This window comes from Elaeis guineensis, chromosome 2 (assembly GCF_000442705.2).
Source record: "Elaeis guineensis isolate ETL-2024a chromosome 2, EG11, whole genome shotgun sequence".
Lineage (NCBI taxonomy): Eukaryota > Viridiplantae > Streptophyta > Magnoliopsida > Arecales > Arecaceae > Elaeis > Elaeis guineensis.
In genome coordinates this window covers 90,944,017-90,961,843 of record NC_025994.2, presented here as the reverse complement: position 1 = coordinate 90,961,843, position 17,827 = coordinate 90,944,017, and the positions used below count along the sequence as shown (strand labels likewise).

Below are 17,827 nucleotides of genomic sequence, written 5' to 3'. Positions count from 1 at the left end.
TGTTTGGTTGGTTGATGCAAACTGGTACGTCAAGATCAGGCTTAAGAATTTTTTATTTTTCGCATGTCTTTCCTTTTTCATCTTAAATTTTTTGATATTAGTTTTTAGGCTTTTAATTGAGCACCGCTATCAAAAGGTGGATCGATCGGCTGGCTTGAAGTCAAGTGAGAAGTCAATTTGTTGGACACAAATTTATTGCAAGCATATAGGTAAGAGAAATCACCTTGGCATCACAAATACAATTGTAGGAATTTTGCTGCACTAGATTTACATTATTTCAAAAAAAAAAAAAAATTGCTTAGGTTAAATTTTCTCAAATGCAATGGACATAGAAAGAAATCAAAGGTTGCATGGCTCCGGAATGCGAAATAAAAAGTCATAATTTACTTATCAAAATATCAAAGGCTGTTACTAGCGTTGTGTTGGAGCTATGCTTTAACCAACACGATGGCAGCATTATTTATTCTAATTGAATAGTCACAATCTAGCAAGCTTTCGGATAATTAAATAATATATGAGAATATCCTTATCCAACATTAGTTGCATGAGTGGTCTCTAAACGAGAAATAGAGAAAGAACTTGAGCGATATCCACTGTACATAAAACCAACAACATAATAAGAATAGAGACATGTATGCAGCAAACTTATGTTAATAAATAGTTTTCTATTTATTAATTCTCTATAAATGGCATCATTAAACTCAAATATTTACAATATGAAGCCTTAAAAGGGATAGACTGATATACTCAAGTCTTCTTATATGAGAAAATTTGATAAGTTTTCTTATTTTTATAGATCGAGCACTTTTTTAATGACAATAGTACAATACTATAAAGTGAAAAAAAAAAGAAAAAAAATATGATGAAAAAAGGATAGCAGTAAAATAACGATTTTACAAAAATGATCAAGGCAACTTAGATTTCAAATTATTTATTCAACATTTCTTTTTTCACTACCATTAAAAAAAAAAGAGAGAGAAAGCTATTTTGAAAGAGTAGTGCCAGGGATTGCCCATTTAGTAACACGAGAGAAATTCTACGGCTACGTGGTATGAGAAATTGGTGACTCACGGCGTCCAAAGTCCGGGGATGGCTTACCGCGACAGGATTACATGGACATAGCAAAATTTATGTGACGGAAAACATTTCTCAAACTCGCCAAGCATTCCATTGGACAAACCACACGATGTCCAAATTCGGGTCCTCACGGATTTTAATTACACAGTTCGGTGATCCAACTGGATTTATCATGATAATCTAAGATTATTGATGATCTAAATTTTAGGATGATCTGATTTCTAATGACATAAGATCATTATATTTGATTGACGATGGTGCAAAGATTAAAGATCTCTGAATATATACAAGTAATTTATTTGATATGCTACGAGAATTTAAAATCTGATCATATATATCAAAAATATTTTTGATATATCTCAAATGAAAAGAAAAAAAATAACATAGTAGAGACGGAAGAAAAAGAAAATTTCAGATTATCATAATTGAATTGAAAAAAATGAAATCAACACGTAGAGCCATCCCTTCGACAAAGAGATTTGGGATTAAAGATTGGAGTAGAAAAAATTTTAAAAAAATATATAATAATTTTTTTTACTTTCTAATCACTATGATAAGAAAAAAAAAATATAGTTCTTGACGCCCCAACTACCCATCCTAGTGCACATAAAGAATATAGTGTGCACGCGAAAAAAATATTACAGCAAAAGAGATAGAATTTCTCTTTCACAAAGTCTTAGATTATAAAAGTATTTTGATTAACATATTTTAATATAACATCATCGTGATAAAGTGATGTTGGATATCCATTCTCAATAGTAATTTTTTATCACTGTGTTGGACGATGATTTGAAGAGTGAAGATAATTTAAAATCACTGTCATATAGGATCGTGATAATATAATTAAATATAATAATCTCATTATCTCTATATATATTATTCTTGATCTTAGGTGAATTATTCCATACCAAATTTTTTTTAACGTACATTTGGAGATAAAGCTTGAAGGGGTAATTGTGGCTCATGAGACATGATCCCGATAGTGCCCTAAGCTTCCCGCTCCATTTAGTTGCACGTGCCTACACGTCTCTCTCACCTCTCTTTGCCTCCACCCGACTCCACTCCCTTCCTCCATAAGATTTTCAAAGAGCAAAAAAAGCCTTTAGATCCCTCTCTCAGTCTCCTCGACGGTGCCTTTCTCTCCCCTCTTCTCCCGCTCCGAGCGCTCTACATCTGCCTCCCTCTCTTTGTCACTGCCATCGGCAAGGGCCAGCGCCGGCCGAGCAGGGGCGGCGCGGAGGATGACGATGACTCCGAGGTCGAGCTGCTCAATATCTCCTCCGATGATAAGGATACCTCCAGGGACTGTGGCCCCGAGCAGTGGAATCGGGAGCGGAGGACGTCGAGGGACGATAGGGATTGGGAGGGGGACGAGCCGCGGAGCTGGAGAAAGGTCAATGTGGCAGAGGTATTCTCGCTCCGTTCTTGATTTATCGATCCTTTTGACTTCAAGATGGATTCATCGTTATTGAATTTGAGATGTTAGTATTTCTCGATAATTCATGCTCCTGTTTCTAATCGATTAACTCTTGAATTTAAGAAAGAGTCGTTGGCAGCTCCTAGTATTGCATGCTACCATTTTTTTTATTTACAATCTCTTGATTTTGAGATCCTTTTTTTCAGTATTTCTTCGTAATACATGCTCTTGCATTTTATTGATTACTTCTTAAATATGAGATAGACTTGGTTCGAACAGTTTGTGCTGATAAATTGGAGTCACATATGGCATCAATATTCAGATTATTTCTTGGTCTGCCTGTGAGAAAAAATTTGTGCATATTAGAATTTGATTTGAACGATACCTAAAGGAGATACTTTATAATTAGAATGTTGATTTTTTTGATACTTTAATTAAAATTTTATTCATTAAATTTGAATAATTTTTATATTTTTATTTATATAAGTATATGATTATATAATTTTTAAATATTTTTATAGATTATTATATATATATATATATTGAGATTTTAAATATGAGTTTCGGATCTCAGAATTAGATCCGGATATTCGAGACCCATCGGGATCCGAATCCAATACTTCAAGGCTAGACCCATCGGGTATTCGGATCCGGATCTGGTACCAATAATTAAGATTGCATCCGGATCTGGATATCTAGTTCCTGATCCGAATCCAATCCGTTGACAGGTCTAGTCCATCGATCCCACACATAAAAAAAAAAATTTATATATATACAAATAGCAAAAGTGATATGTGTGCACACATAATATATATATTATTAGAAAAAGTTAAAATCAACCCACTAATTTTATGAATTGGTCCCATATCTCATATAATTTTTTTTAAAAAATATTATATAAAAAAATAATTATGACCTATATTCTCTCTCTTTAATAATTCATATGTCCTACCTCTATCAATCTCTCTCCTTTTCTCACACCACTTCGACCTCTCTTTTTTTATTAATTATTTTTTTATTTATCTTTAACTATCCCAATCCAATCTTATTTGACCATCTCTTATATTTACACCCTACATCAATTTATTTTTTATACTCTAAAAAAATTATATTAAAAAATAAAAAAAAAATTATGATCTATATTTTTTCTTCAGTAACTCACATATCCCACCTCTCTCTTTCTCTCCCATGACATTTTGACCTCTCTCTCATTTTTCTCATTTTTTATTTTTTTTATTTATTATTTTTTTATTTATCCTTTAATAATCTACCTCAATCTCATAGTCTCTATCCATTCATCTTTTATATTTAAATCTCACATCAATTTATTTTTTATCTTAATCAATCCAAATATAATAGCAACACTTGTCTACCTTTCCAACCTAAATTAGATATATTTTTTTAAACTTTTTTTATAATATTTTTTTAATTTTATTTGTCTCCTCATTTTTATCACTTATATCAATATATATATATATATATATATATATATATATATATATATATATATATATATATATATATATATATATATGTATGTTTGGATAAGTTTTTTGTTAGCGGTTATAATTTTAATATTTAATAATATTAAAAATTTTACAATATTATTTTTATAATATTTATTATAAAAATTTAAATATTATATATTATCAATTTTTATATATTTTATTATTTTTTAAAAAAATAACATTTTATTAATTTTTTGCCCCTTTCTACCCCGCAGCTATCCTGCTTTTGTTATTATATTGATCCCATAAAATAAAATTTCTGAATCCGCCATTGTTCCCCCTCACGGATCTGGCACTCTCCCCCCAATCCCAATCTTCTCCAGGGTTAGAGTTTGGATTTGGATTCGGAGGAAAAGAAGAGGAGGCATTCTGGATCCCTCCGCATGAGATCGCCTTCGGCGCGGTCGGCGGGGGAGATCCCAGGCTCCGCAGCCACCGCCGTCGGCACCCGCGACGCGGAGTCCCTTTTCCGCACGAAGCCGATCCCGGAGATCCGCGGCTTGGAGGTGGCAACCCGGCGGGAGATCGATGAGAAGAAGGAAGAGCTCCGGCAGCTCGTCGGCAAGAGCTACCGCGACCTCATCGAGTCCGCCGACTCTATCCTCCTTATGAGGTCCTCCTGCGATGCTATCTCCTTCAACCTGTCCGCCATCGACGCCGCCCTCCGCTCCCTCTCCACCTCCGCCGCCGACCCCGAGACCCCCAAGCTGGCCCCTGACCCCGCCCGCGCCCGCGTCTACATCATCGCCTCCCGCATCAAGTACCTCGTCGACACCCCCGAGAACATCTGGGGCTGCCTTGACGAGTCCATGCTCCTCGAGGCCTCTGGCCGCTACCTACGCGCCAAGACCGTCCATGGCCTCGTCACCGCTGGCGGCGGCGCCGTCGATCCTGACGCCCTCGCCAAGTTCCCGCTTCTCCGCCACCAGTGGCAGATCGTCGAGAGCTTCAAGGCCCAGATCTCCCAGCGGAGCCGCGAGCGCCTGATGGACCGTGGGCTCACCGTCGCCGCTTACGCCGACGCTCTCGCCGCCGCCGCCATCATCGACGATCTCGCTCCCAAACAGGTGCTAGGGCTTTTCCTCGACTCCAGGCGGTCGTGGATCTCTCAGAAGCTCGCCGGTGCATCCGTAGACTCAAACGAATCTTCTTCTTCTGTTCTTTGTGATGCGATCAGAACTATTAGGGCTAGTCTAGGGCAAGTTGGGGAGCTCTTCGTTCTTGCGTTGAATGAGATGCCGCTGTTCTACAAGACTGTGCTTGGATCGCCCCCCGGGACGCAGCTTTTTGGAGGGATTCCAAATCCTGAGGAGGAGGTGAGGCTATGGAAGTCGCACAGGGAGAAATTGGAGTCAGTGATGGTGTTGCTTGAGCCGGAGTTCATCGCCCAGACCTGTTCCTCGTGGTTGAAGAGCTGTTGCAACGAGATATTCGGAGAACTGTCGAATGGAAAGCATCTTGTGGATGCAATCGGAAGTGGAGAAGGCCTTCGATCTACTGAGAAGCTGGTGCGGGAGGCTATGGATGGTAGGGAGGGGCTCGAGGAGAGCTTGGAGCGGTGGCTGAGGAGCGTCTTTGGCTCTGAAATTGAGTCGCCATGGAACCAGATTTGCGGGCTAATTTTGAAGGATGGAAGGGATATTTTGGAAGATAGGTTGGAAGCGGCATTCCTGAAGAGGATGAAGGAGATCATTCATTCAGAGTTTGAGAACTTGAACAGAGACATCAACGTGAGAAATTCAATGGCGGCTGTTGTGGCGGCCACTGGTCCTAAAGATGAGGATGATTTCCAAACATACTTGAAGAAGCCTTATACAGGTGGGGTTTGGTTTTCAGAGCCCAACCAAAAGAAAACAGGAATTTCGTATAACTTTAAACCAACCGTTGATGAGAATGATTTCCAGAGCTGTTTCAATGCGTATTTTGGGCCTGAAGTCAGTCGGATTAGAGATGCAGTGGACAGTAAATGCCAAAGTATATTGGAGGATCTATTATGCTTTGTAGAATCTCATAATTCTACTTTGAGGCTGAAGGAACTTGTGCCATATATTCAGAAGAAGTGTTACAAGACCATTTCAGTTGTACTGAAGGAACTCGAAAATGAACTTTCGCATCTGTCTGCTTCCTTAGGAAGCAACAAAGGGGACAGGGATTCTCTACCACCTTCTATGATTGTTGAAAGATCTCTTTTCATTGGTCTTCTCTTGTTTGCTTTACGAAACCATTCAAGTCACATACCTGTGATACTCGGCTCCCCAAGGCAGTGGGTGAAAGAAACAAGTGGTGCAGCCTTTACTAGCCTATCATCACCTTTGCCAAGGCAATCTAAGGTGGCCTTTGATTCTCTAGTCTCTTTTAGCCCTAGAAGGCATACATTTGACAGCTCCAGAAGCCCTAAAAAGCAATTTTTTGATAATTCCAGAAGGCAAACAATTTCAGCTGCTACTGCATGGTATGCTGTGGATGACAGCAAGCACCCAAAACTCGATGAGCTAAACAAAACTTTGCAAGAACTTTGCATCAAAGCTCATGGTTTATGGATAACATGGGTGTCCAACGAGCTATCAATTATTCTTTCCAAGAATCTCAACAAGGATGATGCATTATCTTCAGCAAAGCCTTTGCGGGTATGTGTGGCTTTTGCTATGTTCTGGATACTTGCTGCATTGCTTTTTGTATCTTTCCATGATCATATTTCTGGAATAACACACTGAACTCTTGATTCTTTCTTGGTTTATATAACCTGGCTTTTCAATTTTCTTTCCATTGGTGTCTAGGTAGCTGTCTGAAAAAAGTTAAGCTGCAGCTTGTGAGTTTCTAATGATAAATCAAAGCATTCTTTTCAGGGTTGGGAAGTAACTGTAATCAAACAAGAAGAATCCAGTAACGGCCCTTTGGAGATGAAAATAGCTCTTCCTATCATGCCTTCTCTCTATGTCACATCTTTTCTCTTTCAAGCATGCTTAGAAATTCATAAAGTTGGAGGTCATGTTCTTGACAAGATGATACTGCAAAATTTTGCATGGAGGTTGATGGAGAAGGTATGTTACTCCATTTCCTTGTGCGTAGATTACAGATTGGCAGTGTCTGCCCATGCTGATGTCTGCACTTTTTTTACCACTCTACATGGTGTAATTTATCAACGGCATACATATGCATTTTTTAACAATAATTTCTAGGTAACTATTGAGGCTTAATTTTCCAGACTTGTGTTGACAGTTTCTTGAGGACTAGAAATTGATCGATAGGGTTTTCTTCACTGGAAGCTTTGGAATAAAGATGTGACCTAATAGCTTTAAGATGCAAGGTTATCGTGTTCTATATTGTTTGCTCCAACTCCTAGTTTAAGATGCTTTATAGATGTTCGTTTTGTTTTTTCTCTGGCTATCCGTTATTGGTGTCAAATGACCCCATCGACATTGCTTTTTTCTAAATAACTATGTTGCTAGCTTTCCATGTTGCTAGCTGAAGCAACATGCTTAATGAGAAAGTTTAGGGCCATCACATTATAGAGGGAAGAAGATGTACAAAAGCAACTGCTTATAGTTTGCTGCCTTCATGTCTATTTTGTTAGGGCCTACCATTAGCTGTCTAAATTGATAACCCAATGGTGCAAATCTTGGTGTAGCTCTGAGGTGTTTATCTCTCAAGAAAATCAGTTTATGGATTTTCCTCTCTCTTTACAGGAAAAATTCTAACAAATAGATTGAAAATAAAGCCTCTAGGTAGAAGGATTCCATGGCGAAACGAGGGAGACACCCCAGCTAGAAGATATAGGCTGGAACTTGCCACTACATTATGTATCACGTTCAAGAGTCAATGTCATTGGGTTACTTGGCACCTTGACACTTCTGATCTTTATCACCATAATTCAGTGTAAGAGTACCTTGATGGAGGATCTAGGTTGTCACCTTATGATAATTTCCTTGCTCCATATACATGCCCTTGTTATGCCTAAATATCTGTTATGCTATTTTTCCTCATACATCCGGTCTCTTTTGCAACGAGTTTATGGTAAGCCAACACTTCATCAGAGATAGGAGAATTTCAAGATAGAGATTCAATGATGGCTAAAGTATACTGAACTGCAGACCCGAATTGGTCAGTTAGCGGGACTGGATAGCCTTTCAATTCAGTCTGCACCTCGTACCAGGTTGAACCGGTCCGAACCAGGTGGAACTGCCCAATTTTGCTCGGTTCAGGATATTTCAAGCTTTAATGACCCTCTGCCGAACTAGGTTTCGTCATCATCGCTCACCTCCCAAGTCGCCTCTTTGGCTCACCTCTCTCGAGCTAGGGTTAAGGTTTCGTCATCATCGCCACCGCCCATGGTGACAATAATGATGATGATGGACTAGCATGCATCCCTCTCTCTCTCTCTCTCAATCTCTCTCCGTCTCTCGCTCTTTGTCCCCCCTGCTCTTTCTCTCTCTCTTGCCGATGATGACGAGAAAGTCCTCTCTTTCTCCCTTGTTTCTCTCTTCCTCCTCTCTCACCCTCTCTGGTTGATGAAACCCTCCACTTTCTCTTGCACTCGACTCTTTCTCCTCTCCCTCCCCCTTCCTCTCCCTCTCCTTCTCCATCCCCCTGGTTCCGGTATGCCTTGGGTCAGTATAGTACGTACTAGTATCATACCAAACCGATAGCCTGCTCGTACGACCCCCGGTACTGGTTTGGCCATCCATGGAGATTCTATGATGTGTTTTGTGTTACATGATAATATATATCTTCTTGTTTAACTTGTCACCATTATGAGGACTTACAAGCATTTGATTTGAATTTCTGCCGCCTAACATTGCAAACACCACACTTTAGACTGCTGTGATCATGAACCTGCAGAGCAACACATCATCAGCTGTCAGGTTTATAAACTTTGTGATTTTATTGCCCAAGGTTCTAGAGGCTCGGTCAAGGACCTATGCTAATGGGTGTTATGCAGAAAGCCTTAGATTAACAACCTTTACTCTGCATACATCATTGTGTCCCTTCTTGTCATGAGTCACAATACATTGCCTCGTGTTCCTAGCCTCATTCATGCTGAGCTTGAGTAGAACACAGTCTTGTGTCCAACAGCATGCATATGACTGCAATTTTGGAGGTGGGGTGCATGGGGTGTTGTCTATCAAATTTATGAATTATATATGCATTTTGTGAATTATACTTTTTATCTCATTTTTATGGAGCATTACTAGCTCAGTAGTTTGTCTATCAAATTTGAGGCAGTTAAATCATGCTGGTTCCTTAATCTTGCAAATAAAGCAATCATATAAAACAATGGACATGAGCTGCTGGTGTTTCACATTAAACTGAAAGTGTCTTGATAATTATGAAAATGATCCATAATTTACTTGTTGATAATGATATTCTTTTAAAGTGCTCCTTTGTGTTGTCCTAATGTTCATGTCTTGGATGATGATAAAAGCTTGTGTGTCCATATATTATCAGAAAAAAATTGTTATTGGTTTTGATTTCAAGACAAGGGAGAAAATAATATAACATTATAGGGCAGATTTTGTTCTAATTTTGATTAACATATAATATAGACTTATATGCTTTGATGATAGTGCATTATATGCTTGTTGCTTAATTGTTCTTTCAGTGATCACCTATGTGTTATCAAGCCATCCCCAAGCATGTGGGAGTTTGCGTGTCCATGTAATGCCATGATCAAGGTTCATATTTGGAAAGGATCTGGCATAATGAATGTTAAGTAATGACAAACTTAAAAGAATGCTAACCATCTTTTTTGACAAATATTAGACAAGGATAATGAATGATAACAAAGACATGCTAGAGAGCTTTATGATGTTTTATTCATTATTACTGTAACTAGGGTTTAATCCTGGTGTTGGAGCATGTCTTGGTCTGGTGTGGGTTCAGTATGGTGCTGTGACAGTGCGAGCCAGACCAGAACAACCGATTGAAAGCAAGAACAAAGAGACAAATATTTAGAAACAATAAAAAGAAGTGTCACAGGATGCCAATATCCCAAGTTTTGGGATGCAATCATCCCAGACGACCCACTCTGCGGAGACACGGAGTCGTTGGATGTGGACAGTTTTCTCTCTAATGATTGACAGGATGCCGATCATGTTGGCCACTTGGATTCATCTTTCACTTAAATATTTGGGGAGTTGGTATAACATTTTCATTTATTATCTTATTGTAATAATTTCAACATTGACAGCAGTGGGGTTTGATGACAATTTGGACCAAATTTATAGTGGAGTTTTTGTTCATTGAAAATTATTTTGAGTGCCATAATATCAATAGCCTTATCACAATTTTGAATGGTCTTATTATTCGATTAGATTATTAATCAATTTGGTATGGTACCTTGCGTGCTTTCGGGCATGGAAAACAGTACTCTCTAGCATTGTTGCTAAAATTTTGTGACTTACAATTGATATTGAAAAGATAAAATATCTAGTTTGGTTATAAACTTTATTAGATTTGAATTACAATGATGTAACATTGCACTTAAGAATAAAAACTTTGCAGGGTTGTATGGTTGTTATAGTATGAAACTTTGTATGTTGGCATGCAAGCACAAAGTCATACCAAAGATGCGCATATATTTGAGAACACAAACAGAAAGCAATTCCAGTTGCAGCAGAGTTCCAAAATTTGTTGAAGAGTGTTTATTTTTATTTTCAAGTCAAAAGCAAGATAATTATATATATGAGAGGCATTTTCATGAGATTTGTCGAATGCCAGTTTTTTACTTTCACCTGAACAAATTTTTTTGTCAAATGCAAGCTGACTGTGTGTTGTTAATTGCGAGGAGATCATAGTCCTGAAATGGCTTGACACAGTTCCTAATGATAACAATCTCTCATGTACACATTGCCTTCATTATGTAATAGGTGGTGGATGTATATGAAAATTTCTTATCAAGCATGGAGGGGGGTGAAGCTCGGGTTTCAGAAAAAGGAGCACTGCAGATTTTGTTAGACCTGCATTTCATTGCTGATATTCTATCTGGGGGCCAAGATCCTGCCTCTGGGTTTCCTGAAATGAATGCCAAAGAGGAGTCATCAAAAATTGTGATGCAAAAGCCTCTTTTTAGATGGAACCAACCACAACTCCAGCCTGGTTATGCTAATAGGGAGCATGTAATGAAGCTGATGAATGAGCTTTCACAAAGGCTGGATCCCATTGACTGGGCTATGTAAGCTCTTTTATAAATGTCCCCGATGGGACAAAAATTATATTTTAATCTTTTACTATTTCTCCCTATTCTACCCCTTTTTTTTTTCATATTTTATTTTTTTTTGATTGTATATATATGTTCTTGTGAATTTCACAGTTATGAGCCCTACCTCTGGGAAAATGAGAAGCAATCATATAAGCGATATGCGGTCCTCTTTGGGTTCTTGGTTGAGCTTAATCGCATGTACACTGACACCGTACAAAAATTGCCCACGAAATCCAATACAGACTCAAATATAATGAGATGCTCTACAGTTCCTCGGTTCAAATACCTTCCAATCAGGTTGACACTCTTCCTGTCATTTCTATGATATTTTCCTGAAGTATATTTATGGATCTCTTGGATATATTGCTAACATAAAAACCAATTCCACATCATAAGCACATTTTGTAGGACCTGGGCTCTTCGAAATAATTACTACCTATGTAGCCTTCAACAGGGACAGCTTCGTTTAAAAATTTTGGCTTTTATAATGTTACATATGCATGACTCTTTTTGTTGTACCATCTGCTCATGCCAAGAGAAGAGGAAACCATGACAACAAACTCCATAAATCATATGGTAGCAGAGCTACCAAAGTATTATGATTCTGCATAATGGTCTCTTAAGAAGTATGGACCATACCAGCAGTCCTGCAGTGATGAAAAAACTCCTCATTCTTTTGCTAACATGGAAAAATCTTAGTTTTGTTATATGCAAGCATGTTGAGGCTACTATCGACAAGGTAAATAAAACTTTAGTTTGATTTTAACATGGTCAATTAGCATCACATAACCAACACTGTATGATACAATTGAAGATAAATGTTCCTTGATTCAATGCTCCCACAATCTTGGCAGACTTTGGATGATAGCAATTAATGATCAGATGTTCTGTAGTAGATGAAAGCTACTTAGATGCTCAAATTAAAGATGACTTGAAATTATGTTTTAGGGCCTTGTTATTTTCTACCTTAGATGATTTCGAATTACTTCAATTTTTATTAGTTGTGCCAAATTATCATATGATATACATGTGATATTTTACTTTATTGTTTGGGATACTTCTACAGAAGGCATTAGATACTTGAGCTGCAGATTTTTTATGTATTAAACCTAATATTGGAATGTGCTATGTTACAGTTTTCCCTTTTTCAATAAACTACCAAGTTGTCCTATGAAATAAAAGTGACACCTCAGTGCACTAGGCTACTATCACTACCATGGAGAGGGTCAAATGTATGCAGCCTTGTCCTCATGTGCGGAGAGGCTGTTTCTACGTTTTGAACCCATGACACTCAGGTCACAAATGGAGCAACCTTACCATTGCGATAAGGCTCACCCCCAATTGTCTTTTGAAATGTCCATGTTAAATAACAGGTTCTTGGAAGTTCCTGAATTAAGTTTATGTGAATCACTATGTCTGTATCTACAGTGGCTGGTCTTCACTTTTTTTGTGTGAGATCCACTTGAATTTATCGGGCTAAAGAGAACAAAATATTGTAGATCGGATGAAATGAATACCATATATTCTACATTTGAAATTGATCACATGTATATGTATGTGTGTATACATATGCATATGTGTTTGTCTGTGTGTGCGCGCGCGCGCGTATGTATATGTATACACACACGTGTGTCTATCTATCTATATATATGTGTGTGTGTGTACATATGTACATACCATGGATTAGGGCATTCTTTGCATACGTTCATAGATGCAGAACTTGAATGTTGAATCCATGATTCATCGAATCAGGTGGTTTGGGGTGTGCCGAACTATATCGGTAGCTAATCGGTGCAGTTCAAGCATTCGATTCGAAACGCCAGCGAAAATAAAGCAGGGAAGAAAGAAAGAGAGGAAGAGATAGAGAGAGGAGGGGAGGGAACGAAAGGGAAAAGCCGGCGGTGGTCCGTTGAGGCCGCTGGAAGACCATTGAGGGCTCTAAGGCTCCACGGTTCTCCGCAAAATGCGAGAAAAGAGAAATGGATAGAAGGAAAGGGAGAGAAGAGGAGGGAGGGGAAGGCAACAAGAAGGTTGCCGGAGGGCCGCCGTGACCGTCGGAAGGCCCAAAACAACCAGTGGTTGTTTTGGGCTGTCTGGTGGCCTCCCCACCGTTTTCCCCTCTCTCTTTTTCTCTCTTCCTCTCTCTCTGCTCTCATTTTCTCTCGTGAAGGATCATGGAGTTTGGGAGGCCTCAGCAGCTTTTCGGTGGCCATCGCTGGCATCTCCGTCGGCCTCCCTTTTCCTCCCTCTCCTCTCTTTCTTTCTTTTCCTCCCTACTTCATCCTTCGTTTCAATGTCGGTTCAGGCCCAGTACAGTCGGGTATGAGAGCGTATCGACTCATACCACTAGCTGGCCGGCACGAGGTCTGAGTTCGAGTTGGCGATCCTAACTTGAATCCCTCATAAATGATTCATTTTTTGTATTATTATTCTAGAGATCGATTTTATAGTAATATATCTTAACATATTTATTATATGTGACTCATTTATATGTTTGTCTAGCAGACATTAATTATCCAATTAATATTTGCATTCACTCAAAGAAAACATGAATATTGCAAATACATGATGTGTCTACAATGGTTAAAAAAAAGTGTGGTCATTATTCATATCTGATTGGTATCTTTATGCAATTTAAACAAATTTTGTTATATCATTTTTCTTTTTTTGACAAGTTATTCAGTATGAAAGGTGCGGAAACAAATGAAACATTAATTTGTCTAGTTGGAACTCGGAATTGAAGTGGTTTCATGACACACTAGGTGTATAAACTGCAAAATACTTGGAAGCACTTGGGATAATTTCTGGAGTAAGTCTGTGACGTGGATGTAGTAATAGAGTTATGCCACTAAGCTTAATGTTGTTGCATGTTCTTACCATTTTCTTTTTAAAAAAGCCCACGTATAGAATTTGCCACTAAAGGTATTTTTGTGCTGTAATTGGAATGTTAGGATGAATGATATAAGATGAAATGCGCAACTTAGATTAAACTAAAAGCTATCATGAGGATTTTAACAAGATCACATATTATGCTTAACTAAACTGTAGATTTCTTTTTTTTTTTCACCACAATTGTTTCCTTGGCTTTATCTCTCATCAGGCTTTATATGCATTGTTGCCATTGCCAATAATTCTGTGCTTCTAACCTGTAAAGCCTTTTTCTTTTTAGTGCTCCTGCCTTATCTTCAAGAGGAGCACATAAATCAGCCCTCCAGACATCTGCTGATGATACATCATCGAGGAGCCCTTGGAAAGCATATTCAAATGGGGAAAGGTCTCCAAAGCCTGAGCTTGATGATAGTCTTAGTTTTGGAGTTGCAGCGCCATTGTTCAAATCAATCATGACCCAGGTATTTGTCATATAAAGTCATACATATATAAAGTCATGTATGCTTGGTATATAGTTGCATAGTTCTCAACGTCTTGGTAAGGCAATAATCATTTTGATCACAAATTTAAGATCAACTTTTCTGATTGTGAATTCCAGATAAAGAAGTCTCCATTTAGAAATTTCAGTTTGTCATTGTAATGTCCCCATAAAATGCTAATGATACACATTATAGTCAGGAATGCATGGTACTGAACTGTGAAGTACTTGTTGTCTCATATGTTTGCAACATTCAAAAACTTGTGAGGCTGAATGTGCATCAATCTTCTAGTTATATGCATGATTCTGTTATTGAATATGTTGTACACATTCTGAAAGCAGATGACATGTGAAGATGCTGCATTTGATTCAGCTAAAGGCACATGTAAGTCTATTTTTGGGGTTTCTCATCCATAATTTCATACAGATCTTCTGGTAGACTGCATACCTTGAGCTTTACACTTTACATATTTTCATTTCTCATAGGTTTCAGGTCCTCCAAAATGTTATGCTCAACTTCATCTTAATGTCTCTTGAAGTTACTACAGCATCAGATTCTTCAGTTTATAAAATGCCTAGAAATTAATCACTTAATCAGAACAACACGCACTCCCATTTTCAGGAATGCCATTCATCATCTTATAGGGGTCTCACTGCCCACTAACCAATTTGGAGCTGTGTACACGGACTCCAGCTTAATGGGATGTGTGTCTTTTACCTTTAATTATTTTTAATGATTTGCCAGGTTCTATATTAATTTAATTTTGAAGGATTTAACATATTTTAGTTTTAATGATTGGGTTATATGAACTATGTTATTTTTCAAGAGCTTTTCTCCAAGATTAAGAGTCTTGCTTTGTTGTAAAATTTGCCGTATTTTTAACTGAATTAAATTTTATAATTGTCATTCCAAATACATAGGTTGGCAGCAAATTTGGAGAAAGTACATCAAGGTGGGGATCTGTGCTTTCTGATGGCCAAGTTGGCAAGCTCAAGGACAGGTCAGCAGCTGCCATGTCAACATTTGGTGACATGCTTCCTGGCCCAGCAGCAGGACTTCTGTCATCTCTTACAGCAAGTGCCACCAGGTTTGACACTTAGTGGATCGACTTGGCTCTTCTGAAGAGGGATTCTTGTAGTTGATGCGAACGCTGCCACTGGAATCAGGGAGGGTTGGAACTGCAGACTGCCAGTCTCTTCTGGTGGCAACTCTTACAGGCATGGATGAGAGGCAGTGAAATTTTCTGCTGTTTGATTTTTCATCTTTGTTCCTCATTTATGCCAAATTGAAGGTTTATCCTATTTGATCAAAACTTGGCAATGCTAGGGAAGAACATTCATCCAATTTTTGAAGTTGAAGAGGTGATATGAGGAAATCCATTGTAAAAGGTTGGGTGAGCAACTGCTGTTGTGTATGTTACTGCATCTGTAGTATATATCAAAATAAAAGAGAAAGCAGATCCAGTTGTGTTTAAGCCATTACACTTGTTTTGGAGGAAGGCTGTGTATCTTATTTAGGGCATTGGTGCTCTTTTGTTTTGTAAAGGACTGCTGCCTGATACACCTCTGAATATATTATCGGAGATTTCGCACAAATTCAATTTTCCGTTCTCTTAAAATTCCAAAAGTTATCTGCAGCACAACAGTTATTCTGTCACGCCTAGAGACTGCTATGATTTGCAAATTGGTGGGGTACTGTGGACTCTTGGGAGCATGCAGATACTCAGTAGGAAATATCATAACCTCAATTATCTTCTCAAACAAGAAAAAAGGGTTCAGACTATAAACCCCAAGATGATCAGATATGGTTCTGGACTGCTTAGTATTAAAGTTTTTGTTCTGGTTTTTATTTCTTTCCTAGTCTCAATCCAGTACTGGGCAATATAATTCTTCTGCCAATATGTTAAGTGGTGATTGCTTTTGTGGGTTATCCCGCTCTCTATGTACATAACACGCATCAATAATAAGTTGCTTGTCGCAGTTAATCAGCAATATTGTGTAATTCTCAGTTCTACCAATCTTTCTAGAATCTCATCATCTGAATTTTGGGTTTCTGGTCCAGCAAAGAAAAATTGATGTTCGGGACATTGGAGTATAACCAGATATATTTTGGGTTCAAGCATCTAAGATTGGATAAGCAGGTGCTGCTGGTGAGCATCTGCTTTATCTGAGGCTATAGATTGGTCAAAAATTCCTCTCGTTTTCTTGCTTAACCTCCGTCAGACGATTCAATATGCTGGTTGGTGCCTGAGGTTGCCAGAAAGTGCATTAGTGGGCATTGGTTTTGGCTGGTTGGTTAGCGTAGATGCACAAAGAGCATGAGTTGAAACTTGGATGCTCGTACTCCTGCTTGTCTGCTTCCATAACATGAGCATCAATTTAAAATTTTAAATATTTGTTTGGTCACAGACAACTGTATCGTAATACAATGTTGCACAGAAACAAACAAGTTTACAACTTATAGTTATGTGCCCGTTATAGAACAAGATAAAGTTGATTCCCACCGAAGCCTTGACAATTTTAACGGCCTTAATCCCTACATGAGAATTATATATAGGACGAGGAGGGGCAATGTTAACCGGAGGTCCAGAACCAGTGGCATGTTCACACCCAAGCCATGTGGAGTCCAGGGATGCTGCGCAGAGCAAGATCCCGTTCCATGCCTAACGGGCACACCTTTTATTTATGCGCCAAAAACTGCGATAATGGCTCCAAACGAAAAGGATCAGCGATCTACCACTCATTATAAACTTAAACACATGTAAAAGATGTATTGGCAGAATAATAAGATGATAACATCCATGCTGGACAGTTGACAATTTGAAAAGCTTGCTATGGACTTCTTCACGGTATCGACACTGCAAGCTTTGTGGCTTATCCATAAACTCAAGGACGTGAAACATTGGCGCCTGTAGGCTTTGCTTAGAACTCCAAATTATACACAAGTTGGTAGTAGAGGTGACACGAGAAAAACAGCAAGCTATGCTGCAGTCAAGGAGGTATTTTAGAAAGGAGAAACTCAAGTGACAGCACCCAAAAAATCCATGGACCTCAAAAATATACTTTCTGATTAAGCCACAGAATAAGAGCAGAATATCATAAAAGTTCTCACGATAGGTCATAGCATCATTGAATTCTCTAGGCACAAAAAAAAAAAAAAAAAAAAGCACTTCTTCCCGGATTTAATCTCACCAAATTTCCAGTAATTATATATTTTCCAAAATTAAAGACAGCTGCAGTTCCAAGGTAAACTACCTTAT

At 38.4% G+C, this 17,827-nt stretch overlaps 1 protein-coding gene across 2 annotated transcripts; it reads left to right on the top strand.

Moving 5' to 3' along the window:
* The first annotated feature begins 4,258 nt into the window (after positions 1–4,258).
* Positions 4,259–16,163, top strand: LOC105053622 (conserved oligomeric Golgi complex subunit 1). Of its 2 annotated transcripts, XM_073252151.1 has the most exons (7): positions 4,259–6,629; positions 6,849–7,043; positions 10,869–11,173; positions 11,312–11,497; positions 14,370–14,550; positions 14,910–14,952; positions 15,489–16,163. In XM_073252151.1, exons 1-7 carry the CDS (start codon positions 4,386–4,388, stop codon positions 15,539–15,541), a joined length of 3,207 nt encoding a protein of 1,068 aa, XP_073108252.1. In that variant the 5' UTR covers positions 4,259–4,385; the 3' UTR covers positions 15,542–16,163. The 2 variants fall into 2 exon arrangements, with proteins under 2 accessions (XP_073108252.1, XP_010933175.1); XM_010934873.4 differs by lacking the exon at positions 14,910–14,952 and having other exon boundaries at positions 4,260–6,629.
* Positions 16,164–17,827: the final 1,664 nt, after the last annotated feature.

What these genes read in the sequence shown, in the direction of transcription:
- LOC105053622 (XM_010934873.4), top strand. Translation starts at nt 4,386, where the DNA reads ATGAGATCGCCTTCGGCGCGGTCGGCGGGGGAGATCCCAGGCTCCGCA. An exon ending in CTTCAGCAAAGCCTTTGCGG is followed by an intron (nt 6,630 to 6,848) that starts GTATGTGTGGCT and finishes CATTCTTTTCAG; the next exon opens with GGTTGGGAAGTAACTGTAAT. An exon ending in TTCAAATACCTTCCAATCAG is followed by an intron (nt 11,498 to 14,369) that starts GTTGACACTCTT and finishes TTTTCTTTTTAG; the next exon opens with TGCTCCTGCCTTATCTTCAA.